This window comes from Hyaena hyaena, unplaced genomic scaffold, assembly GCF_003009895.1.
Source record: "Hyaena hyaena isolate Hyena2069 unplaced genomic scaffold, ASM300989v1 scaffold_65, whole genome shotgun sequence".
NCBI lineage: Eukaryota > Metazoa > Chordata > Mammalia > Carnivora > Hyaenidae > Hyaena > Hyaena hyaena.
The window spans coordinates 2,499,516-2,527,327 of record NW_024080697.1 but is presented as its reverse complement, the minus strand read 5'-3'; the positions used below and the strand labels follow the sequence as shown (position 1 = coordinate 2,527,327).

Here is a 27,812-nt window from a genome sequence, read left to right as displayed (position 1 = left end):
AGAAATAAATAAAACATTAAAAAAAAAACAAAAAAACAAAAAAAACAAGGTCTCAAATTACTGTTTAGGTTGTAAAAATAAAGAACTGGTAATTAAATTACACCAGTCTTATCCACAGTATTCTACGTAGACTAAACTTCAGAAGTCTTAATGTTAGAAAGAAGATGTCTTCTATAACATATTCATCTAGAACACTATGGTCATTTATAAACAAGGTTACAAAAATAAATTCTCCCTATGTAAAAATAAGAACATCTTAATATCCAATAAAGGAGTTAACACAGAAGGATATTTTTTGGTTCTCATTAAAAGCAACGTCTCAAAGTCCCATCCTTGACACTATATCCCCCTAATCAATGATCCTCAAAGTCTAAACCACCTGCATAAAAATCACTGCAGGTACTTGAGAAAAATTCAGATTCCTGAGGCCAACTCTAGCTAGAGCTATTTGATACCTAGGACCTCCTAATCTGCAGTTTTAACAGTTCCCCAGATGACTCTTATATGCCCTAAAATTTGAAACAGCCACCATATTCTCTGTGAGTTATTCCTATAATCATTAGAATCTTCCCAGAAAAACCTAACCAAAGCCCCAAAGCTGGGATCAAGATTACCTTGCCGTCCTTCATCGTTGGTGAAGAGCCCTGTGTCACTGCTGCTACACAAACTGCTGGTTAAAAAAAAAAAAAAAAAAAAAAAAAAGAGTCAAACACAAGAGGACATATCAGCTTCTGTCAAAAACAAAGCAGTGTCCATTCTTTAGGTTTTCAAATTAAAACATCCCATTTGCCTAATTTCACTCCAGCTCATTAGCCAATCAGAAATGTATATTTCATAATTAAACCATAGGAGAAAGCTTATTTTCCCGCAAAACAAAATACAGGGAAATTTTTTTTTCCTGTAAAACTTTTACTCCTATTTCAAAGTACTTTAAAAATATCAAAAGTTTCTTTGTTAGGTTAGCACTAGAAAGCTATTTAGTGGGGCACCTGGGTGGCTCGGTTGGTTAAGGGTCCAACTCTTGATTTTGGCTCAGGTCATGAACTCACAGTTCGTGGGATCAAGCCCCGCCTCGGGCCCTGTGCTGACAGTGCTGACAGCACGGAGCCTGCTTGGGATTCTCTCTCTCCTTGCTCTCTGCCCCTCCCCCGCTCACTCTCTCAAAATAAATAAACTTGTTAAAAATATTTATTAAGGCTCACAGAAGTAATCTCAACTTGGATGGATGTATTAAACAACACAAATTTACCAACCAATTTTTTTTTTTTAATACTTCAACTATCAGTTTTAAATGAAGCTGTCCAACTTGAAGACATCTGGCATCTCTCAAGTTTTGTCCCCAACAACAAATACAAAGCGGCAAACAAAACTCCATGAACAGGAAAAAAAAAAGTCAGTATGACCCAACTTAGGTTTTCTAAATTTAATGTCTTCCTGATATGAAGTGGATACAACAAAATTCATTTACAAAACAGAAAGCTAAAACTAAAAGCTTACAAACTCTATTCCAACCCAGTAAAATAAAACTTGTGCTCTGTAGAATCCTGTTCAATTTGCTTCATTTTCTGAGCTATTACTAATAATTGATTCTGCCTCTTCTGATGCTACAATTTCTTTGGTCTAATCGTCATTAAATTTGATCCAGTTCAAGACAATTTTCTCTATTCTTTACAATTTTAGCTATTCCCTTGATTGGGAGTGTTTCCTTCCAAACTCATCAATTTTTTTCACCTACTCTAAAAGACAGAAGGAACCAGGGCAAGGAAGAAACATTCTTATCATACTACATAAGCAACAGGGTTGGCAAAATCCCAGTCTACATTTCTGGATCAAAAATGTGAAAATATTCTGTATTTCTGCAACATGTCCAAATATCCTGCCAACATGAAATCCTTAAAAGTGCTGATAAAATTACGTAGTGGTCCTCTTTCCTCACTTAAATTTATTTCTGAAGAGATCCAAGAAATTTGCTGTGGCAAGAGCCAATAAAACGCACTCAATTTATTTAAACGTTCTTTCATTTTATTTTCTTCTGTACTTATAAGTGAGAACTTCTCAGGTGTCATAAGAAATGTGTCACAAAACTATACTATTGGATTCTGATGGACTTAGAATGTTCAAGGGACACCGTGGGTAAAACCAGAGGCCATCCTCTCTGAATACTGCCCTCTTCCTACTTCTGAGTTCAAGGAACTGTGCTTGCTGAACTTAATGCTGTTACTTTTGTATTTTTAGCAAATTCCTAGGAATATCAGTGGTCTAACTCCCTTGAGTCCTACTTCACATTCTCTCATATTACCACTTTATTATCCTCATCTGGCCTCAAAGATAGAGCAAATTTGACATTATTTTAACTCCTCTTCACAATAAGGAGGGCTTAAAAAGCCATTAAGCCATGGAACAGATACTCTATCCCTTTTCATGTTATATATACTTTATTAGTTAGTAGTATCACTAACTGAGATTTAGGAGTCAGCACATGACAGCCTGCCACCTACTTTTGCATGACCTGTGAGCTAAGAATGGTTTTTACAGTAAAAAAAGAAACCAAAAGAAGAATATTTTGTGACATGTGGGAATGATATAAAATTCAAATTTCAGTGTCCATAAAGTTTTATTGGAACAGAGCCACAGTTATTCATTTACATACCATCAATGGCTACTTTCACACTACAACTTCAAGGTTGAGTAACTGAACATGGAACATATCACACACAAATCCCTAAAATATTTACTATCTGGCTCTTTACAGAGGAAGTTTGCTGATCCCTACTCTACATGTACTACAAGTTCTACTTTGTTGAGTATTTACAATTAGAAAACTAAAACTGTTTGCTTTATTACAAAATCTATCAATTATTTTCCCCATTCATTTCCAGCCACCTGTAAATACTACAAAACAGTGCTTCCTTGATCCTTTTTTGCATGGATGCCGTTCTCTCCCCGTATTCTAAACCAAGGGTGCAAGCTCAAAGAAATCTGCTGGATCAAGAAAGGTGCTGGTACCCTAAAGCCTTCCTGTCACTGTACATTTTCTATTTTTGTCTACAGCATTTAAGACAACTCACGGTTTTTGAAAGAGCTTGGATTAAACTTGTCTATAAGCTTTCTATATATAGTTTATTTGAGGAATGGCAATGATGTCACAGAAATATCACCAGGATTTTAAGACTATGACCAAGGGAGATAGGGATTTTCTTCACAGAGAAAATAGTTTGTCTTACAGCATGCTTATGACATAAAAGTATCTACTGGTATCTGGAAATAACTATTATACTGGATAGCATCTGCTAATTCTATTTATTTCCTCAGAAGAACTTGCATTGTGGAAATCTAATCAGATGTAAGAAACTGTTAGCATAAGTGGGACTGTCGTGGCATGTCTGCACATAAACACTATGATACAGCACACAAAAACCAGTGCTAGCCAGAAAGTAGAAGCAAATTATTTCCTCTTCCAATTATAGGACAAAGTTGTCCAGTCCTGCAGACTTCATTCACTTCTAGCTCAGAGACCTTCTCTGAAAAAAATCAGATTAGTGAGACTTTAATAATGATTTAGTCAACTATAAAATGTTAACTTATGGGGTGCCTAGGTGGCTCAGTTAGTTAAGCATCCGGCTCTTGATTTCAGTTCAGGTCAGGATCTCACAGTTGGTGAGTCTGAGCCCTACCTCTGTGCTGATGGTACAGAGCCTGCTTGGGATTCTGTCTTCCTCTCTCTCTGTCCCTCCCCTACTTGCTCTGTCTCTCAAAATAAATTTTAAAAAACTTCAAAAAATATTAATTTAGCTAAATAGAATGTTTGATATTTTATTAAAACTAAGCTCCTATCTTCCAATAAACACAAGTTTCCTTTAGCACCTTTGTATTTCACAAGGTCAAAAAGTTAAAAGGTGTCAGAATCCTACATATTTTTCTATTCCAAAACCTTCAAATTTCTTTGTAATTTTTTGCCATGAGGCTTTTTACTAGTCAAGGAGAAAAAGCTCTGTTCCTCATTTTTATTAAAAAAATATATATATTTTTAATGTTTTATTTATTTCTGAGAGAGCGCATGAGCAGGGGAGGGTCAGAGGGAGAAGGAGACACAGAATCTGAAACAGCCTCCAGGCTCTGAGCTAGCTGTCAGCACAGAAACCGATGCGGGGCTCGAACCCACGAACTGTGAGATCATGACCTGAGCCGAAGTAGGACGCTTAAGCGACTAAGTCACGCAGGTGCCCCTCTGCTCCTCATTTTTATAAGAAAAAAGTGATCCTACCTTTAATATCCACTCTACTTGTGGTCCTCTGAAGTTTAGTCAGCAAGACAGAAACTCAGCCTTTGTTAATCTTCAGAAAAAGTAACTAGACAAAACCCACAAAGATAGCAGGTGTGAAATCCTGTCTTTTCCTAAAATGGCAGCAACTCCTCTACGCAGCAATGCCTACTGTCTTTGCTTCGGGAGCTGTTCTGAACTCCGTGTTCTCACATGATTCTCATCTATAAATAGTTTGCATTAAAAAAAAAAATCATCCTAGAATATTTCTAAAAATGTTTTAACCCTACAAATAATTAATACATCATTCAAAAATTCAAACCCAAATTGGGGCAATTAAAGTAGTTTCTCACAGCCAAAGGAGGAAGAGACCACGGGAGAAGGCTATAAAAAGGAAGAATGCTTTCCAATGAATAATACCCTGCAAATAAGGGGGTATGCAAGCCTACAATATAACCATGTAATACTGAGGAAATCTCCTCATCTCAGAAATCAGAAAACACCTCAAAAGTATTTCTACATGAGTAAAAACAGTAATACTACATCATATTTCTCTACAGTGGTTCTCACTAAAAAATGTTCCCACACTTAATTCAGAGGCAAAGAACGAAGATTCAAAAGCTACTTCTAAGGTGCTAATTCTTCTATGTGCCCAATATTATTATTTTAGCAGGGAACAGTGGTTTCCCTGACAGTCTTCTTATTAACTAGTAATCTAAATTCTATAGGACTCTTAATTATACTCTAGTAAATAAAAAATAACATTTTATCGGACTTGAATCTGTTTTCACTTTGAATGGAAAAATAAATGTGGCCTATGAAATCTAATATTTTCTCTATGTGAAGTTTTATCCAAGAGAGGGAGACACAGCTCTCAGCAGATATCCAAGCTGTAAGTGTCTCAAGAAGGGGTTTGGTACCTGACTGGAATTCATGAAAATTAATAATAATTATTACTATTAATAAGAAAATTATTAATAGTATAAAAGTATTCGTGAGAGAATAATTCTACATCAACAATTTTATATTAATTTTATAATAATTATGTATTAATAATAAACTAGTTCAAATAATTAACATAAATTATTAATACAGAATTCATTATTGAATCAAGTAATATCCTTTATTGAGTTCTACTACAGGCCAGGCAAAGTACTGAGTGCTTTACATTCATTATTACATATCTTATACTGCAAAACTCTACAAGGTAACTATGTCAACCTCATACTACAAATGAAGTAGTGAGGCCTAGAGAGGGCGAGCAAGTTGCCCAATATTACACAGCAAATAAACGTCAGAGCCAGGACGGTCTATCTCCAAAGTCCAGGAGCTTGCTGGATGGCCGCCAAAACATGGCTGGTGCACAGATTCATTTACCAATTAATTCCACGTTTTCCTCCTCATAAGCTACTTTTCAATTCAGCACTTCTCATTTTCATTCTCCTGAAAATGCTAACAGGTTACATGAACCTAGGAAGGACTGTTCCTTTGCTTGTTGTTAGTTAAAACATTCAGACACAGCTGAAACTCTGGGTTTTGACTATACTTATATCAGCTAAAAATGTATCAAACGTGCTGAACACCAAGAAAATGAATTAGGGACTCACTTTGAAAAAGCTCTCCATCTTAATGCCATATCTTGTATTTTATAAATAATATTCACCTTCAGTATACATAAAATACAACAAAATATACTCTCAGGAAGGAGTTTGTTTTCTGGTTTCATTCAGAGGATAACAGCCTCACTGGGTTCACAGGCTTATTAGTGCAGCCCCTGCAACTGGGTATACTTTGTAAAGATAATGATTTTCCTCAGGACTCTGCTATTGAACTAGGGGGCTATGTCTTGGAGAAGCCCACCCATCCTTTTACAACCTACCTTTTTAGAGCTAACAGTGATTCATCTTCAGTTAGAGGAAACGTCTTTGCAGAGTAAATTTTTAAAGAGCATATATTTTGAGACCTGAATGTCTAAGAACATCTTTCTGCTGCCTTTCCACATGAAGTCTATCTTGGTTACATATAATATTCAGGGTCAAGTAGGAGAGCAATTGGCCCCCCTGCCCCAAAATTCTACAGGCAACTGCAGCCCTTCACATTTGGTACTGTAGGGATAAACGCCAGCCTTGTTTTCATTCCTTTTAAAATTGTTATTTATACCCAGGGGGCCTGGGTGTCTGTCAGTTAAGCGTCTGGACCTCAGCTCAGGTCATGATCTCACAGTTCATGAGTTCCAGACCTGCATCTGGCTCTCTCCTGTCAGCACAGAACCCACTTCAGGTTCTCTGTCTCCCTCTCTCTCTCTGCCCCTTCCCTGCATATGTGCATGCTGTCTCTCTCTCTTTCTCTCCCTCTCTCAAAAATAAACATTAAAGAAAAATTTTGTTCTTTATACCTGTTCCACCTCTACACCAATGCAGAATACAAACTTTTGCCAGGATAGGTCTAGGTAGCATGTGTCTGTTCATTCATTTTCCCTTTTAATCTTTGTAATTTTCCAACCCAAGAATGCTTTTTCTTTTCAGTTCTATTTTTAAAATAATTATTCTATTCCAATGCTTCTGTTTCTTCCTTCGGAATATTTACATACTCAAAGACAGGGCCTCTATCCTCTGTTCTCCAGATCTATCAACTTTTCTCAGTTTTACCTCCTCTCACCGCATCTTAGGAGGGCTTCCAAAGTTTTCCAAGTCAATTCAATTTTCCAGAGAAATGAACTGTCTTAACACTACAATTACATTTCCAATTTCTCCACAATTTTCCTCCCATACTACTGGGTTTTCATATAACCATCTTTCTGTCCTTATAACTTACTGCTCCTGTTTCAAGGTGACTATGTCTTCTTGCATCCTAAAGACTTTCTAAAATGTGCTTCTGGTTTCCACTGGCAAACATTTTCAGAGATGTGTTTTTTTCTCTGAACTTTCAGGATAATGTTCCTTTCCCCTTGATCTGCAGAACTTGTTCAAAGGCCTTTTGTTGAGAACTGAACAAATCTGGAATTTGTTATCTAGAATCTGGTTATCTGCCAATAGAAAGGGGGTGCAAAATACCTCTGGTGCCATTCTCTATTCCCCTGGATATGGGTAACATGCTCCTCTCGCATCTACAACTGGCCAAGATGATGGACAGAGCTCCTGGCCTAACACCCAGTGTCACTGGTAGGCTTTTACCTCATATAACTATGTGGGACCAAGACAGGATCTTTTCCTAACTCTCACTGCCTTATTGTGACCCCATTCCAAGAGTCTATAATATATAAAGATACATAAAACACTACAATTTCTAGAACGCACCACTAAGAGTGATTTTTCCTTCTCTCCCCATGCCAACAGTAAACTTTATTCTTGGAGAATATATTTCCCAGGACTCAATTTGCAGTGACTGCCTCCTACCCCAAACACAAATACACACAGAGAAAACACTAATTCCTTATCCAAGTATGTTCCGGGAATGAGAGCCTCCAAACAGAAACTCAAAGATACAGATTGGGAAGTATAGTATCCCTTTTTCTCTGGGGCAGAGAAGTTCTAAGACTCTCACTGATGCCTGAAACTAGATTGTACTTAACCCTATATATACCATGGTTTTTTCCTATACATATGTATCTATGATTAAGTTTAATTTTATAAATTAGGCACAGTAAAAGATAAGCAGTAACTATTAATACGATAATATACTATAATAAAAGTTATATGAATGTGGTCTTTCTCTCAAAATATCTTCTACTCACCCTTCTTATGATCATGTGAGAGGATAAAATGCCTGCGTCAGGAGATGAGGTGAGGTGAATGACGTGGGCATGTGATGTGGTGTTAGGCTACTCCTCCTCCTCCTGAAGGGATGTCAGACGGTGGTCATCTGCTTCCAGACCACACCTGACTGAGGGTTAACTGCAACCACAGAAAGGAACTGGGGGCAAGAGGGGACTACTGTAAAGGCTGAACAACGCTGGCTCACACTTCAGCTGCCTGATTTTCTACCTAAAATGGACCTTGCACTTCTGAACAAAGGTCTGACTACATACAGAGAAAGGATGAAGGGTCTCACTTTGTACCTTCGGCGCAGGCTCAGCACTGCTGATGTGGGCTTCCGACTGCACATCTATCAGCCTTGTGCTTTGATGATATCTTGGCAAGAGGCCAACTCTAAGTCCTAGTTCCTTGTGATGTGAGTTTACGATGTTTTATGTTTTCCTAAGTATTTTAATGGGCAGCTGATATTGTTTATCAAATGTTTTTCAGACTATGAAGTTGCAATGACGCACTGGAAGGATGCTGTGACTGAAAAGAATGACAGAATCTCAGTTGCAAGGGACCTTAGAGGTCATGAAGTGTGACCTTGCCAACTCTACAGTAACTCAGTAAGTGGTCGCCAAGCCCAGGCTTGAACCCCTTCAGCAACCTAGAACTCATTACCTGGTGAAACAATTCATTTCATTTTTATAGAGTTTGAATTTTTGGAATGTTGTATTTGATAATGAGGCAACATCTACCTCTTTGTACTTTCCATTTTTATCAGTCCTACCTCCATCCTCTGGAGTCACACAGAATAATCCTAACACACTTCTTTAAAGAGACAGATCTTCAAATACAGTAGTATCAAAATCCATCTCCCAAGTTGTCTTTCTCAGTTGTTCCTAAGGGTACAGTAGCAGAACTCTGCATAAACCTTTGGAAGCACGCTATGCTAGTGATTCAGTACTGTCCAACGCAATAGTACCATCTGCAAGAATGGTAAATATACTCTTGGTCAGCATCTCCAGTTACGGAATAGGAAACAGGGCAGCCTCAACCTTACCACATATATTCTTTCCAGTATTCCCTGATTAATGACCTCTACTTGCAAAGGAGGCTACTTACCTTAACCATGAAATAATGAATGCTATTGATCCAACAAGCTACTACTTATAGAGGGTTACTGATCACCCAATCTTTGGTTAAAATGGTCCTCATTTAGCAAGTTCACTGTCACAAACACCTGGAGCAAAGCATGCTCATAATTAAAGAGTTTGGGGGAGGTAAAGTGAGAGGTGATGGACAGAGATCTCAGCTTTCTCCCATTTATTCTTGCTTCTGAGCTATTGTTTGTGTCAGAAGGGATATTGATTTTCTATAAAAATAAGAAAACAAGAGGCACCAAGGGGCCGCAGAAGGTCAGCGTGGGCTGGAGAAGGAGGGGGGAGGTTTAGCACTCTATCTCTGTCACTTGCCTTCCAAGAGAAGGGAATATTTTCTTTCCTGTGAGATCGGCCTCTAATACATCACCTTAGGAAGGCTCCTGACTGAGACTTCAGGCCAAAACCAAACCAATTCACTTAGAAAAGAAAAGAAGCTAAACTATATTTAAGGGGAACAAATAAATGATGTGTTAGTGAAGACTAGAGCAAAATTAGGCTATGAATCACTTCATAACTGCAATACAGGCAATATGAATAAAGACAGTAGAAAGGAATTTTACAAAAGAATTGCTCCATTCTAGAATGGAACACACATACACAGGAAAATTACTAAAATAATAACTAATGTTTTTGCAGGAATAAAAAACTATTATATCATAACAACTCTCAGTTCCTCAGAACTCTTGAGGGATTGGTTGGTGTACAATTGAAGAAAGAACAGAAAAATAAAAGTGAAAGGAATTCTTGTTTAAACTTAAAACTACTCCATGGTTAATTAGTAAAGTGAACTTAAGGAAGTTAGAAATAAAGTTCTCTGAGACATACATTTTCAAACCTAAAACACCTGACACATATTTTTTAAAAGAATTCTATCCACTGACGAAGCTAAGTTAAGCTTAATGATCACCTTCATCCCAATAATTTTACAAATTGGATCGTACATACTGACAATCTTCAATACCACTGATAAAAATGTAAAGTTCTACACTTGCTCTGTAGGTGAATAAAGATGCACATCCATGCAGATTTACGAAAGAGCAACCAAGGAGATTCTTAAAAATATTTGTTAATGCAGAAAAAAGGTAAGAAAATTTTGAGAGAATCAACTCACCAAAACAGTATAATATCCAAATCATAAACTACTATCTACTTAAACACACTCTAATGCTAGTCCTATTCACAAGGTATGCTTCATAATCGAGGCAAGATTTTAGTTCCATCTTACTGGAGAAAGGCTGAACATAATTTGCAGTCAGAGTAAGTCAGTCACCCCTCTTTCTCCACAGAGTAGATTAAGGGGTAAAAAATACACGGCACTTCTGTTTGTAACTACAGATGAAACAATGTAAATCAAGGCATATTTAAGACTCCTAAATGATTAAATTCTAAAGAAGCATTGTTCTCATTTTAAGTCTGCTACTATTCTACCTTCATTTCCCTCACAGCTACAAGGACTGGGGCATTTATGTTACTAAAAGAATTCTGATGGGACGCCTGGGGGGCTCAGTACATTAAGCATCCAACTCTGATTCTGGCTCAGGTTAGGATCTCATGATTCATGAGCTCAAGCCCCACATCAGGCTACATGCTGATAGCGTGGAGCCTGCTTGGAATTCTTTCTCTCCCACTCTCTGCCTCTCCCCCACTTACACTCTCTCTCAAAATAAATAAACATTAAAAAAAAAAAAAAAATTTTAAAAGAACTCTCAGGTCCTGTACCAGGCAGATAGCCCAACTGGGTCTTCTCAATTTGAAAATAAGAATTTCCTACAAATCAAAACCACACTGAGATACCACCTCATGCCAGTAAGAGTGGCTAAAATGAGCAAATCAGAGAACTCTAGATGCTGGCGAGGATGTGGAGAAAGGGGCACCCTACTACACTGTTGGGTGGGAATGTAAACTGATGCAGCCCCGCTGTAAAACAGTGTGGAGGTTCCTCAAAAAGTTAACAATAGAACTCCCCTAAGACCCAGCAATAGCACTGCTAGGAATTTACCCAAGTGATACAGGAGTACTGATGCACAGGAGCACATGTACCCCAATGTTCATAGCAGCACTCTCAACAATAACCAAAACATGGAAAGAGCCTAAGTGTCCATCAATGGACGAATGGATCAAGAAGATGTGGTTTATCTATACTATGGAATACTACATGGCAATGAGGAAAAAATGAAATCTGGCCATGTGTAGCAACATGGATGGACCTTGAGGGTGTTATGCTAAGTGAAATAAGTCAGGCAGAGAAGGACAAATACCATATGTTTGCACGTATAGGAGGATTACGAGGAACTTAACGGAGGACCAAGGGGGAGAAGAAGGGGGGAAATAGTGGAGGAGAGGGAGAGAGGCAAACCATGAAAGACTCTTGATAACTGAGAACAAACTGAGGACTGATGGGTGTGGAGGGGGAGGGGAGAGATGGGCATGGAGGAGGGCACTTGTGGGGATGAGCACTGGGTGTTATATGGAAACCAACTTGACAATAAACTATTTGTAAAAAAAATAAAACAAAATAAATGTCCAACACTTGATATCCAAAAAAACAAAAAAAAGAAAAGAAGAATTTCCTATGAATTGCTGCCTATTTCAACTTATCCAGGCTCTCAGATAACTAGAATGTTTATTATCACAACCTGACTATAATGTGCAATGGATGCGTCTGAGGGAAGAAGGAACTATAAACGCCTCTCTACTAGATTACAGACTGCATTTGGAACCGCACATGGACTATTAGATTAAGAGTAGACAGAGTTCAGAGTCTCTCATTTACAATTATGTTGTAATTTCACAAATAGTCTGGGGAAGAAATATATACAAGCTATCACTGTGAAAAATAATTCTTAAAAATCACTATTCTCAAGGCACCTGGGTGACTCAGTCGGTCAAGTGACCAACTTTTGATTTCAGCTCAGATCATGATCCCAGGGTCATGGGACCGAGCCCTGCACCAAGCTCCATGCTGAGCATGGAACCTGCCTGAGGTTCTCTCTCTCTTTACCCCTGCTCTTCTTCTCCACTCACGCACGCTCTCACTCTCTTTCTCAAATGAAAAAAAAATCACGATTCTCAACAGTAAATTATTTGGAATATGTGTTCGGTATTGACACAAACTTGAACACCTCAACTGAGAGTTTTGATATTGTGAAAGGCTGTAAATTGACTAAACATTTGTTTGATTGAAAACAGCATGATAAGGGCGCCTGGGTGTCTCAGTCGGTTAAGTGTCTGACTTCGGCTCACGTCATGATCTCACAGTTCATGAGTGTGAGCCCACGTCGAGCTGTGCTGGCAGCTCAGAGCCTGGAGCCTGCTTCGGATTCTGTCTCCCTCTTTCTCTGCTCCTCCCCAACTTGTGCTCTGTCTATCCCTCTCTCTCAGAAAAAAAACATTTAAAATTTTTTTTAATAAAAAACCCTTATAACCCAAAATTATACATATACATTGGGTAAATAGATCTTAGGATATACAGTAGAGGAAAATTAGGGAAGCCACATTATAAGCCTACCCAGTTATGTAGACCTACAAGTATAAAGTTAGTGAGAAAAATTGTTCAAGTTGGACTAAAAACCACCCATGAAAAAGGTATGGGCATAAAGACCTAAGCAGCCTTTCCTTCTACTGACTCAGCCTCACCTCACAGTTCCTAAGATTTATGTCTTTGTTTTTCAGACAAACTTGAGAAGCAAGGTCCTATGAAAGGTCACATATTCTACAGCTGTAAAAGTTAAGATGAGACAGAAAGAGCCATGGAAAAGACAAACTCAAAGGGCAGCAAAACATGGAGGTTTAGTATGAACTTTGGAATCAGATTTGATTTCTAGTTTTGCCACTGGGTGACCTTGGGCAAATTATCTAAATGCTATTAACCTCCATCCCCTCCTCTATAAAGTACAAATAGCAGTGTCTGCCATACAGTGGAGTTCTGAACATTCAACTGGGACTACCAGCCCACAAGCAGCACCCACAGAGGCATTTGGTTTGATACAAGGAAGGGGCTGGGAAAAATGCAGAGATGGCAAATATCCTGTAAAGCATGGGGCAGTCTCTCAGCACAAGGAACTGCCCCCATTCAAAACACCAAGAGGGCCATCTGGATGCCTCAGTGGGCTAAACGGACTCTTGATTTCAGCTCAGGTCATGATGTTGCAGTTCATCAGACTGAACCCTGAGGTGGGCTCAGAGCTGACAGTGTGGAGCCTGTTTGGGAAACTCTTTCTCCTCTCCCTCTCTCTCTCTGCCCCTCCCCCATTCCCACTCTCTCTAAATAAATAATCATTAAAAACAAAACCAAACAACCCACCAAGAGCATCCTCCTTGAGAAAGAGATGTCACACATTAATATTAAAGTATCAAGGTGGGGATTATCAATGCTCCTAGAGCTATCTGAGATGTAAAAAACAAAGTCACCAAAAACTACACTGACATTTTAAAGATGCATCCAATAGATACAAATCTTTCTGGCTCAATGACATCTGCCTGAAGACTAATGGGATTCAATACTGTTATTTTCAAAGCCCCACCATGTGCTTCAGACAACCTGAATGTCAGCCATAGAAAGTAAACTCAACAGAGTCAAACTGTAAGGAGCAGAGAACAGAATTATACCCCAGCATCTGAAGTCAAGACTCCTACTGGGTAAAGGAAGCTTACCAGAAACATACACAAACTCCATGTGCCTGGCACCAGCATTCTCATATTCTCTCTCTCTCTCTCTCTCTCTCTCTCTCACACACACACACACACACACACCCAGCCTCTACTAAGACTCTGGTTCTAACAATATCGATGTGTGAACTACATGGCATGAACAGCAATAAGTTGTTTTTAAAATGAAATTCTTGGTTATGCATGTGAGATACATATTTTAAATAATTTCTCGAAACAAACGTGTTTCATTATATATAGCTTACTTGACATAGGGAAATAGAATGTGAACGTACTTTAAAAAGCTAGAGATAAACCCTAGCTGATTGGTTAAAGGAGGGCTACAAAGTCAATAGTACAGTGGCTGGTTCTGAAAGAAAGTTAAACTCATCACGACTGTGAATTTGTACCTGGAGTAAAAATAACCAGGGAAATCTTTGACAGTAAGGGAGATCTCACCATTCTGACATGTTCTCATCAGAGCCCTGTTTTTGTTCATCTGCTTCACACTCCATCCTTTCTTTCCTTCCTGTTTTGCTTAGGAAAGTCCTATTTTCTGCTGATTCACACAACCCATGACCTGATGAGGTCCAGGGAGTATTCTCCTTCCAGCGGGACAGACGCTGCTTCTTAGCAGACTTGAACCTGCAGCCTCTCTCATAGCTCCAATCTGACACCTTGAGCTTCTGCTGAAGGCTGGCAGCCACCTCTGAGGTCACTCGCTTCACTTTCCGCCGGCGCCGGAGGGGCCGACATGGTGCGTTCTCAGTGAAGGAGTCAGATTCATGCCAAGAGTGTTGCTTACTCTTAACAATGGCATTGAGAGCTGGGTGCCGTTTGGCTACCATCGTGTCATCAGAGTCACTAAAATTGGCAACAGGGGCCACTTCTCGACAATCCTTAATGGGCTCATCGAGACTTGACTCAGAGGCCTCACTGTAGCAGCAGGTATGCTCTGCCAGGTGGGTGAAGTCTGAGCGGCGCTTCCGGCCTCTCCTTTTGCGAAGCTGCCGCCTCTGCTGCCGGGGGCTCAGGGCCATCTCCTCCCACAGCTCACCAAGCTTATTCTGCTCAGACGTCTGCTCCAAGGCTGAGGCTAAGTCATGCACCAGCTCATCCATGAGGCCACATCTGCCAAAAGAAAGCCCAGAAAAAGAAAAAAGAAAATGAAAGCCTGAATAGGATCTGTCGTTTTAGAATAATTTTATAAAATAGATCATGGCAGTGCAATACCCACCATATCTACAGAAAATAAACTCACCTTTTATCTGGCTACACTTAAGACTCTGTTCCTACCATCCTTAAAAGAGCATGGACCAATAAAAATAGGTGTTTGGCCCTTGTTAAGTGCCTGAAGGCAAATGTTCTTAAGCACAAAAAATCAAACACTCACCAGATCACAACTAGGATATTAGCAAAAACAAGCAAACCCAGGGAAATAAATCCTTCCCCTTTCCCCCAATTAAACCCGTCACTAAATTACATAGTAATAAAATCCAAAAAGATTACAGAATGTCTCATTAGATAGGAGCAGAACACACAACTTCAAAACCATGGAAAAAGAACTGTGCTATGGTCTGGGGTCACTAATAAGAATGCTTGTGGAAAGAAGAAGACAACTTCCTGACACACTATTTAGGGAAGCCTGCTTGCACTTTTAGTGATCCAAGACATCACAGTGACCCACCTTTGTACCCTGAATGGAGAAAACAGACTAAGTCTGCACCCATTCTGGTCTTAACTACCACCTGCAAGCTAGCAGGGAAGGCAATTTGTCAAGTATGTCATACATGTTTTTTTAACAATTAGCAACTTTTGGGGCCTGGGTAGCTCAGTCAGTTGGGCTTCTGACTTAACTTAGGCTCAGGTCATGATCTCACGGTTCCTGGGTTGGAGCCCCGTGTCTGGCTCTGTGCTGACAGCTTAGAGCCTGGAGCCTATTTTGGACTCTGCGTCTCCCTCTCCCTCTCCCTCTCTCTCTGTCCCTCCCCCACTTGCTCTTCCTATCTCTCTCAAAAATAAACAAAAACAATTAGCAACTTTTAAACTCTTCTACCATCCTTCAGAAAATTAAGTGATTCCCCTAATTATGTGCTTTAGTACCAATTACACAAGCACAGGATATAAGATATAACGGGTTGAAATGAAAGAGATAAGTGGAGTGTCTATGATTTCTAGTCAACTGCTTTCTAAATTTTCCTTTTCATTCTTGTCAAACCCTCATTCAGGGGTCACTTCATAGGCAAACCTTCCAAAGGATGAGAGCAGTAGGAGCAATTTTCAAAATGCCCTTTTAAAGGGACGTGTCTAATAAAATTTGTACAACAACTTGCTAAGTACATATTAAATTCGCACTCTTCCCTAGCCCTTGTTAAACCCAAAGTATTTCAAGTCCAGAATTAGAATTTAAAACGGTGTGGCGCCACTCTCAGACCATATTTCCGTTCATGCAGTTTACATTCTGCAAAGGACTTTGTAAAACCTATTTTCATGCTGTCCCCATGCCAACGAATTAAAAGGGAAGAAAACCATAGTCTGGCTTATCTGCCACACTGATGGGAGCAATGGGGACACCTAGTTCCAAAACCACCAAGCAAACAAAACGTCTCAAAGCGTCAAAAGCCACACGACACAAAACGACCACGTCCCTTTAAGCAATAGAAGTAGCTTAAAACGCCATGACAGGTTTGGGAGGCAACTGCCTGTAAGACCAAAACAGAAGTGAGGACAGCACATCTACACCTACTTCTTTAATATAGAATTACTGGTTTAAAAGCTCAGGGAGAACTCTATACTTTAACGTGGAACAAAGTTACAGAACAAGCCGCAGTCGTCTGTGCAGAATCCTTTCCTAGCTAAACAACTGCAAGTCGAACTGTAGGGGACAGAAAAACCTTGAGCTTCCCACACCTTCACTCCCGGGTGCATTCTCCGAGAGAACCCCCTTGTCCAGCAAGCACTCGAGGAGAGGAAAGGCTAAGTTACGCATAGAAAAGCAGGGAAAACGGACAGAGGTAAAAAGAGGCAGGGGGCACGGTGGGCGAGAAAAACCGGGTTGCGAGGAGCTGGGGTAAGGCGGGGGATGGGCTGGCGCGGGGAAAAGACAGGAGGCAGGAAGCAACTTCTCATTCGGGCTCACCGGGGCAGGGGTTCAGCCCTTCCCGCTCGGGCAGAAACTGCCAAAATTAAGTCCTGGTGACTAAGCTCCCTCAGTGATCAGGGGTCGCAACATGGCCACATATGTGAGAAAAAGCTGGTTTCGAAGGGCTCTCCCTCCAAGCTCCCGGCCCGCCCCCGAGGACTAGGGCGAGCACGGCTCGGGACACCAAGCCCTCCAGCTGTCGCCTGCCCGAAAGCGCCAGAAAGAAGAAAGGAGAAGAGGGGACTGTCGCCCCGGAGACGCCCGAACCTTATTCTCCAGGATGGGGGCGTTGGGCCCTGAAAAACAAGGCCCAGACACCCTCGCCCTCCCGCCAACCTTCGCAGCCCCAAGGCGCACACGGCCCCTCGGACTCTGCCGGGAGCCGGGATTCCCGCTGGCGCCGGCCCCTTGGACCCCGACCCTCTCAACCCACTCCTCCCCCTCACCAGCTGCAGCAGCCACCTCCAATGGCCGCCGCTTTTGGGGCCCAGTCTCCCCGCCGGGGTTTCCCTTTCTGACCTCATTTCCGGTCTGGGCCGGAGGGGTGGGGCGGTGGTGGAGAGGAGTGGGTGGGGTTGCTGCTTAAGAGGGCCCGCCCCGGCCAGGCGCTTCCGGTCCGTGGCCGCGCCCACTTCCGCCCCACGGAGGGCGGGGCCTTGGAGAAACCCCGAGAAGGAGTTGGGGTCACCGAGTGTCGGCGGTTAAGGGCGGGCTGGGCAAGGTATAAGGTCCGCATCAGGGGAGGGGCACCCCTCCTCAGGCTGGCTTCACCTGCCTTGAGGGCGTAAGGAAATTGGGCGCTAGGGAGGCACCTCGGCCTCGCTCTTGTTTGCTGACCTACTTTTATAAAGGGCGTGTGAAATTGAGGAGAAATGGATCTTAAGTCTTAACTGTGAGAGTTGGTACCACCGTTAGTCTGATAGCTTTGTAGTGAATTACTCAGAGTCTTATAAACACGAACTCCTTGAACAACAAAACCAGTAAAGTTCTATTGGATTTTAAGTAAAAACTTGATACCCAAAAGTCTATACTGATGTAAATAAACTAATGATATGAATATTGACAAGAATAAAGTAATAAACGAGGATAAGGAGATAAATCTCTGGTGCAAAAGAATTCCGAATAATTTATTTAGATCATCTACCCTGAAGTATAGCTCCCAACCCCATGTACGTGGTCTGTGCTACTGACTTCCTTCTAAAGAGTACAGTATGGAAAGAGGGAAAGTGGATATAGTGGAGAAGCTAGGCAAGCACTACCTCAGTTGGGTGATCAAGGTTAACATGAACAGGGGTAAATCATGTTGATCGTTTGTGGGCTAGATGTATAATGAAAGTGTCGTTTTATCCCTATGGTACTTTCCTTCTAAACCCCATAACCCCAGTCTTAGGAAGAGAAACATATCAGACAAATCCCAATGGAGGGACATTCTACAGAATGCCTGGCCAGAATTCCTCAAAATTGTTAAGGTCAAAAAAGTCAAGAAAAGACTAGAAATTGTCACAGCCAAGAGGAGCCTGAGGAGATGGGACAATGAAATGTAATGTGATCTACTAGATGAAAAACTGGAATAGAAAAGGGATATTAGGCAAAAACTAAAGAAATCTGGATAAACTATGGACTTTGGTTAATAATAATAATGTCTCAATATTGGTTCATTAATTGTGACCAATGTTCTATATGAATGTAAGATGTTAAAAATAGAGAAAACTGGGTATGAGGTACATAGGAACGGTCTGTAATACCTTTGTAGTTTTTCTGTAAACCTAAAACTAGTCTAAAATCAAAAGGTATTTTTTTTAATGCACATGGCTTTTGACCCAGAAATTCTGCCTCTAAGGAATTTATTCTAAAGAATAATTGGAAATAGGTGCAAATTTAAATGTGTAGTCAGGGATGAGAAGACTAGAAAAGAATCCTACAATAGGGATTAGTTATCTAAATTGTTACATCTATGGGATGGAATGCCTTTGAAGTCTTTTAAAAATGATGTGGATTGGGGTGCCTGGGTGGCTCAGTCAGTTAAGTGTCCAACTTCGGCTAAGGTCATGATCTCACCATCTGTGAGTTCGAGCCCCACTCCGGGCTCTGTACTGACAACTCAGAGCCTGGAGCTGCTTCGGATTCTGTGTCTCCCTCTCTCTCTGCCCCTCCCCAGCTCATGCTCTGTCTCTCAAAAATAAATAAAAACATTTAAAAACTCTTGATGTGGAAAAAAATCTCCCAACAAACAAGAGTCCAGGGCCAGATGGCTTTCCAGAGGAATTCTACCATTTAAAGAAGAGTTGACGCCTATTCTCTTGAAGTTGTTTCAAAAAATAGAAATGGAAGGAAAACTTCCAAACTCATTCTAGTTTGATTACCAGCATTACCTTGATTTCAAAACCAGCCCAACACCCCACTAAAAAGAATTACAGACCAATTTCCCTGATGAACATGTATTAAAAAATTCTCAACAAGATACTAGCAAAATGGATCCAACAATACATTAAAAGAATTATTCACCATGATCAAGTCTGAATTATTCCTGGGATACAGGTATGGTTCAATATCCGCAAATTAGTCAACATGATACATCACATTAAGAAAAGATAAGAACTACATGATCCTCTTAATAGATGCTGAAAAAGCATTCAACAAAATACAGCATCATTTTTTGATAAAAACCCTCAAGAAAGTAGGGATAGAAAGGTCATACCTGAAGATCATAAAAGCTATATATGAAAGACTCATCACTAATATCATCCTCAAAGGGGAAAACTTTCCTCCTAAGGTCAGGAATGCAGCAAGCATGTCCATGCTCACCACTGTTATTCAACATAGTGTTGGAAGTGTTAGCCTCAGCAATCAGACAACACAAAGAAATAGAAGGCATCCAAATCAGCAAGGAGGAAGTCAAACTTTCCCTCTTTGCAGATGACATGATACTGTCTGTGAAAAACCCAAAAGACCCCACCAAAAACTGCTAGAACTGATCCATGAATTAAGCAAAATCATGGGATATAAAATAAATGTACAGAAAGTGGTTGCATTTCTATACACCAGTAATGAGGTAGCAGAAAAAAAAAGAATTGATCCCATTTACAATTGTACCAAAACCCATGAAATACCTAGGAATAAACCAAAACAATGAAGTGAAAATCTGTACATGGAAAACTATAGAAAGCCTCTGAAAGAAATTGAAGTATACATTCACACAAAAAAATAGAAAAGCATTTCATGCTCATGGATTGGAAGAACAAACACTGTTAAAATGCCTATAATACCCAAAGCAACCTACACTTTTAATGCAATCCCTATCAAATTACCACCAGCATTTTTCATAGAACCAGAACAATCCTCATTTGTACGGAACTAGAAAAGACCCCTAATAGCCAAAGCAATCCTGAAAAAGAAAGCCAAAGCTGGAGGCATCACAATTCCAGATTTCAAGCTGTATTACAAAGCTGTAATCATCAAGACAGTATGGTACTGGAATAAAAACAGATACAGAAAACCCAGAAATGGGTTCTCCCACAAACTTATGGCCAACTAATCTTTGACAAAGCAGGAAAGAATATCCAATGGAAAAAAAGTCTCTTCAGCAAATGGTGTTGGAAAAACTGGACAGTGACATGCAGAAGAATAAACCTGGATAACTTTCTTACACCATATACAAAAATAAACTCAAAATGGATGAAAAACCTAAACATAAGATAGGAAGCCATCAAAATCCTAGAGGAGAAGAAAGAAAACAACCTCTTTGATTTCAGCCACAGCAACTTCTTACTTGACATGTCTCCAGAGGCAAGGGAAACAAAAGCAAAATTGAACTATTGGGACCTCATCAAAATAAAAAGCTTCTGCATGGTAAAGGAAATAATCAGCAAAACTAAAAGACAACAGACAGAATGGGAGAAGATATTTGCAAATGACATATCAGATAAAGGGTTAGTATCCAAAATCTATAAAGAACTTATCAAACTCAACACCCAAAAAACAAATAATCCAGTGGAGAAATGGGCAAAAGACATGAATAGACACTTTTTCCAAAGAAGACAGCCAGATGGCTAACAGACACATAAAAAAAAAAAAAAATTCTCAACATCACTCATCATCGGGAAATACAAATCGAAACCACGATGAGATACCACCTCACACCAGTCAGAATGGCTAAAATTAACAACTCAGGCAACACAAGATGTTGATTAGGATTCATAGAAAGAGGAACCTTTTTGCACTGTTGGTGGGAATGCAAACTGGGGCAGCCACTCTGGAAAACAGTATGGAGGTTCCTCAAAAAATTGAAAATAGAGGGGCGCCTGGGTGGCTTAGTCGGTTAAGCGTCTGACTTTCGCTTAGGTCATGATCTCGCGGTTCGTGGGTTCAAGCCCCGCGTCGGGCTCTGTGCTGACTGCCAGCTCAGAGCCTGGAGCCTATTTCCAAGTCTGTGTCTCCCTCTCTCTCTGACCCTCCCCTCTTCACGCTGTCTCTCTCTCTCCTAGAAATAAATAAAAAAAATAAAAAAATAAAAAATTGAAAATAGAATTACCATATGACCCAGCAATTGCACTACTAGCAGCACTATCAATAATAGTCAAAATATGAAGGGATCCTAAATGTCCATCAATTGATGAATGGATAAAGAAGATGTGTGTGTGTGTGTGTGTGTGTGTGTGTGTGTGTGTACACAATGGAATATTGCTCCGCAATCAAAAAGAATTAAATCTTACCATTTGCAACAACATAGATGGAATTAGAGTGTATTATGCTAAGTGAAATTAGTTAGAGAAAGACAAATATCATTTGACTTCACCAATAAGTGGAATTTAAGATACAAAACAGATGAACATAAGGGAAGGGAAGAAAAATAATATAAAAACAGAGAGGGGGACAAAACATAAGAGACTCTCAAATATAGAGAACAGACTGAGGGTTGCTGGTGGGATGTTGGGTGGTGAGAAGGGCCAAAGGGGCAAGGGGCTTTAAGGATGACATTTGTAGAGGATGAGCACTGGGTGTCATATTTAGTGATAAATCCCTAAATTCTATTCCTGAATTTATTATTACACTATATGTTAACTTGGATTTAAATTAAAAGAAAAATAAATAAATAAAATAAATTCAAAATAAAATAAATAAAATTGATGTGGAAGAATATTTGATGAAGGAAAAGTCATCAGTTTCTGATTGTATACATCTCTGCATGACTGTTTTACTCCAATGAAAAGGTTATTCTAGGAGCACCTGCGTGGCGCCCCTAGTTAAACATCTGACTCCTCGCTTCAGCTCAGGTCATGATGATCTCACAGTTCATGTGTTGGAGCCTCGCATCAGCACAGAGCCTGCTTGGGATTCCTTCTCTCTCTCCCTCTCTCTCTGCACCTCCACTGTTCATACTCTCTCTCTCAAAATAAATAAATAAACATTTTTAAAAGATATTCTAAAAATGGAGAGTATAGCTGTATTCATGTATATAGGAAATTAAATCTGTACTTGCCTAGAAATATAAGCAGAATGATATACTACACACCATTCAATACAGTTCCATTATAAATGACGATATCTCCTATCTGCTATTTTTTTGGATTTTCAGAATTTTCTATAGATGAAACTTAGTATGTACAGAATTGAGGGAGAAGACAAGGGTGACTGAGGTCTTGAGCTAGCATGACTAAAAAAGTGGTCAGTACCATTTGCACAGTACTAGAGAAGAAGAAAAACAGACTTGGTGAGAAATTGGTTAATTCCATTTTGGACATGCTGGATTTGTAACTCCCACAGGAGAGAAAAACATGTACAGAAATACATCTATCAGCCCTCCTTTCTGCTTAAGTGAAATTCTCTCCCACAAGCAACCTAAATGTCCATTAGTAAATATATTTTTTTAAAAAATGTAGCGCGCATACACACACACACAGGAATATCATGCAGGCTTTTAAAAAGGATAAAATCATGGGGCACCTGTTGAGAGCCATTCTGAGCCCACTAGTCGAGAAAGGTCCTGGTGAAGTTAAAGCAAGTTTGCACGGTCTCTTGCCAATCAGATGATGACCGATATCCATCCCCACTCAATTATTTCTGCTTGAGCACCGACCCCCCACGGTACCTTGTTGATCAGTATCAGGAGTGACTTGTCCCCTTATTCTGCCCCTGGTATGATGATTGCACCTTGTGAAGGAACTTACTGTGGGAACTTCTTTTGATTATGGGAACAGATATCGTGTCTCCGGCAGGTCCTATTTCCCTCAATACTTCCCTTGAGCTATAAACAGGCTAATGACCCTTACTCATAAAAGATTGACCTTTATGTGTACAATTCTGTTTCTACTGTTGCGTTAGTCCAAGAGGTTCATACAGCTCAACATGTAAATCAGCTAACCAAAAATGTCTCTCATGCCCTAGCTATTCAAGAAATCATAAAACTAGACACAAAGGCAAATGCACTCGAAGAGGCTATTCTATTATTGGAAATGAGCTACACTCTTTAAAGGTATGGTTGGCTCTCCAGTGCCATAAAGAATATAACTGGATAATTAAGTCTTGCCCGGAGACAAAGAGCCTAACTTAGAGAGAAGAAACAGATAAGAGCAGAACGTAAGTTACTACATATACCTTTGCTAACTGGTGATGTATAGCAGTCCTTCCCTAAGGCCTACATTCTACAAACACCTTCCCTTACACTGGCAGCTGTGATGAGGATGGATAAGAGCATCTTGAATTTAACCTATGACTTAATCTTAGCATTATTAAAATGTGTATGTTATCCTGTTTTTCACTAAGAACACCCTGTTATTTCAACCTCACTATAATTGGGGTAGTTCTGCAAGAATACTTCTGTAAAACCTGTTTCTGTACATTTTCCCAAACATCTTATCACAGAGAACTATCCATTGTAAGAATTCCTTTTTCTGATGCCATGTTAACGTTTGACCTATAAATAAAAACACCAAAACCGACAGGGCAGAGATGCGTGCCTGGTGACCAGAAAGAATCTCGGGGCTCTCTCACTCTCTCTTGCCGACACTGTCCATGTTTCAGGGACCCCTGGACCAGCTGGAGGGGGCCTCCAGTAAGCACCTGGGTGGCTCAGTCGGTTATGCATCTGACTTGATTTTGGCTCAGGTCATGACCTCACAGTTCATGAAATTGAGTCCCACTTCAAGCAGGCTGTCAGCACAGAGCCTGCTTGTGATTCTCTATTTCCTCCCTCTCTGCCCCACCCCCACTCACACTCACATGTGCCCTCTCTATTGCTCTCTCTCTAAATAAACATTTTTTAAAAAAGGAGATCATGCCACTTGCAACAACATGGATGGACACAGAAAATATTATGCTAAGTGAAGGAAGTCATACCGAGAAAGACAAATACCATATGAGTTCACTCATATGTACAATCTTAGAAAACAAATGAATGAGCAATCAAAAAAGCAGAATCAGACCTATAAATACAGAGAACAAACTGATGGTTGCCTGGGAAGAGGGGAAAGATGGGTGAAGGGGAGTGGGAGATATAAGCTTCCAGTAATTGAATGAATAAGTCATGGGAATAAAAGGCACAGCAAAGGGAACAAAGTCAATAATACTGACAACAATAATATTGTAGTAGTGTTGTATGGGGACAGATGGCAGCTGCACTTGTGGTGAGCACAGCATAACACATAAAGAAGTTGAATTACTATGTTGTACACCTGAACCTAAAATAACACTGTGTGTCAACTATATTCAAATAAAAAATGTTTTAATAAATAAAAGTATGAAAAATAGTGCTCTCCATCAGCTCTGAAAGCTCCCATATGAAATCCAGCTTTTATTTTAATCTTTCTGCTAGCTATCTCCACTGATTTACTCCACCGGCATCTCCAATTTAAGATGTCAAAACAAAGCTTAGTTTCTTCCGTAGTCCCTATCTTCCCCTTCCCCACTGTTCCCTGTTTGGGAAATGTTATCACCATCATACAGTCACCCAAGTGAAATGCCTCAGAGTTCTTTAGTTCCTACTTATTCCTTATACCCCTCCATCTAGTTAAATGCCAAGCCTCATAGATTCTACTTTTATGGTATTCTTGCATCCACTCTCCCTCTTTTGCTTGCTCTGTGCCATTGGCCTGGGTAGGCAACCACTCTTCTGGATGGGCTCTCCCCAAATGAGTCATTCTCTGCACTCGCACCAGAGTGAGATTCCTGAAACACAATTTCACTACATCTATCTTTCACTACCTCCTGCAGCATACTTGAGCACACCAGATCACTTGACATTTCTTGAACACCCCTAAGATTTAGGGCGATTTAAAGGTTGAATGCCAATGTCACTTCCATGAAGGCTTCCCCTTGCTTGCCTACTCTGTTGGGCTCTCTCAGCACTTGCTGGTATCTTGATTATGGCATTTTCTTCATTCAACCTTGAATTAGAGCCAATTATGAGCAAATTTGCCTCCTCAAGTAAATTACTCATTCAACAAAATATATGCTGAACACCTTATGAGATACCTGGCCCTACTCTAAGTTCTGGAGATAGAGCTGTGTGAACAAAAATGAAGCCAATTCCATTGCCGCAGAGATCCTGTCCTAGCCAGTGCCTTGCACAATGCTTTGCACATGGTAGGTGCTCAGTACCTATTGCCAATTAAAACAAACAAACAAACATTTGCTTACTAAATGCTGGAACAGGAAATTAGAAGTGATTGTTTCCACCTTAAGAGAAAATTTAAATAAAAGCTCCACCTTCAAGTAATGGTGGTATTCATGGGCAGGACCACTCGAAGAAAGATAGTGGCAAGAGAAGACCCTCGGGATGAGGGGGACAGCTCAAAAGGAACAGAGGACATTTGAAGAGAACCAGTGTATAGAAGCCAGAAAAGGGAGACATTTAAGAAAAAGAGAACCAAAAGGAAAATTTGAGTGGAATAGGAGTAGTTCTTTTTTTTTTTTGAGTGCACAAGTGGGGGAGTGCACAGAAGGAGAGAAAGAGAGAGAAAGAGAGAGAGAGAGAGAGAGAGAGAGAGAGAATCTCAAGCAGACTCCATGTTCAGTGTGGAGCCCAATAAGGGGCTCAATCTCATACCCCTGAGATCATGACCTGAGCCAAAATCAAGAGTCAGATGTTCAGCTGACTGAACCACCCAGGCGACCCAGGGAGGAATAGTTCTAAGGAGAGTCCATCACACTTGGTAGTTTAAATCATTGATGACATGGAGTTTGGGACAGACCGCAAACACTTAACAGTGGAGCCAAGAGGGAAGCCATGGGTGAAGCTCCATTAGCTGACTGGCTGTATCCAGAGCCACTGCTGAACATCTTTGAGCCCTTGCTTTCTCATCTGTGAACTGGAGACAATAATAGAATGAAATGCTCCAAAAAATTGGTAGTTCCTGAGAAGACAAAGAGAGTCTAGTCAACAATTTTCCCTCCATCGACTATTAGAGCAAAACTGTTGATTGAATGAGAAAATCACCAGCTGAAAAGGATCTACAGACAGGAAAAATAATAGGTTTGCCCTTCCCACAACACACACACACACACACACACACACACACACACCAAAAAAGCACCTCTGCTGCTGGTTCATTAGATTCCCTGAAGTTACAATAAACTGAGAGTCCTCACCATGGCCTGAACAGCCTATGATCTGGCCCCTACCTACATCTCTGGTTCATCTTGACCCCCTCCCCCATGCTCACAGTACCAGCCCACCAAGCGCTGTCTCCCTGCACCCCCTAGGCCTTGGCAAATGCTATTCTGCAACCAAGAATACCTGTTTTCAGGAGTCTGCAGGCATGAGCTGGGGGATCTCTTCATCTCTGAAGCCTTAGCTAAAATGTCACCTTCCGGTGCCTGGGTGGCTCAGTCCATTAAACGACTGACTTCAGCTCAGGTCATGATTTTGTGGTTCAAGATCCACAGCCTGGAGCCTGCTTCAGATTCTGTGTCTCCCTCTCTCTCTGCCCCTCCCCTGCTTGCACTCTGTCTCTCTCTCAAAAAAAAAAAAAATTTAAAAATTATAAGACTAAAACGCTACCTACTGTGCTAACAAGGCACCTAACACTTTTTTTAATAAAATAAAATGTCACCTTCATATAGAGAGCTTTCCTAACACCATCTGAAGGAATTCTACTCCCCTAGCCATTTTTTAGTCTCATTATCCTCTTTATTCCCTGTGGCTTGTATCATAATGCAACATTACCTTGTTTATTTGATGTTTACTTGCTTATATTCTGTCACCACCCACTAGTACGTAGTATCATAAGAAAGGAGGCATTGTCTCCCTTTTTGCCTTCCTAAACCATAAGCACCTAGAACAGGTTGATGAAGGCAGGAATTCCTTGTTCACTCATCTTCATGATACGTTTCCATTTCCCCCTTTCCTTGCTCTAATCGTCCCTACACCAATCAATCCAAGACATTCCAGAATCTTTCTAGAATTGTTTTCCAACAGCCACTGGAGAGATGTTACTCACAGAAGCAGTCAGCATTTGCTTGAAAAATGAATGTCTCCTAGCCACTGGCCCTCCTCTCCGGCCCCAGCACTCCTGCTTTGCATTACAAGAAACCTCTCTGGAGCCTGGGATGGGAGAGTGGGGACAGGTGTCAACCACTCCTTGGCAGCAGCAGCAACAGAAACAGAACTCCTTGGGCCATACCAGGTGAGGGGACAGGGGGAGAGGCTGTTCTGTGCCCAGAGCAGGTAGGCACAGAGCATTAGGAGGCAGCTGGTAGAGGTTTGCCAAATTCCTCCTAGGCATTCCTTTCACGCTCTCTCACATACCCTTCTCAACTAAGTTTGTAGTTGCTTTTGTTGAGGTAACATTTATTGAATGGGCCAGGCATCGTAGGAATTTGTATTAGTTTCCCATTGCTTCTATAACAAATTGCCACGAGCTTAA

At 40.5% G+C, this 27,812-nt stretch overlaps 1 protein-coding gene across 1 annotated transcript in view; it reads right to left on the bottom strand.

Moving 5' to 3' along the window:
- Nucleotides 1–17,484, bottom strand: part of GPATCH2L (G-patch domain containing 2 like) — a 58,380-nt gene extending 40,896 nt beyond the window's left edge. Inside the window, exons 1-4 of the mRNA XM_039232222.1 lie at nucleotides 17,397–17,484; nucleotides 14,268–14,939; nucleotides 7,411–7,419; nucleotides 615–670 (exon numbers count right to left, since the gene is read on the bottom strand). Of these exons, the coding sequence (XP_039088153.1) occupies nucleotides 615–670; nucleotides 7,411–7,419; nucleotides 14,268–14,929 (727 nt within the window). The 5' untranslated portion in view covers nucleotides 14,930–14,939; nucleotides 17,397–17,484. The remainder of the gene's footprint in view (nucleotides 1–614; nucleotides 671–7,410; nucleotides 7,420–14,267; nucleotides 14,940–17,396) is intronic.
- Nucleotides 17,485–27,812: the final 10,328 nt, after the last annotated feature.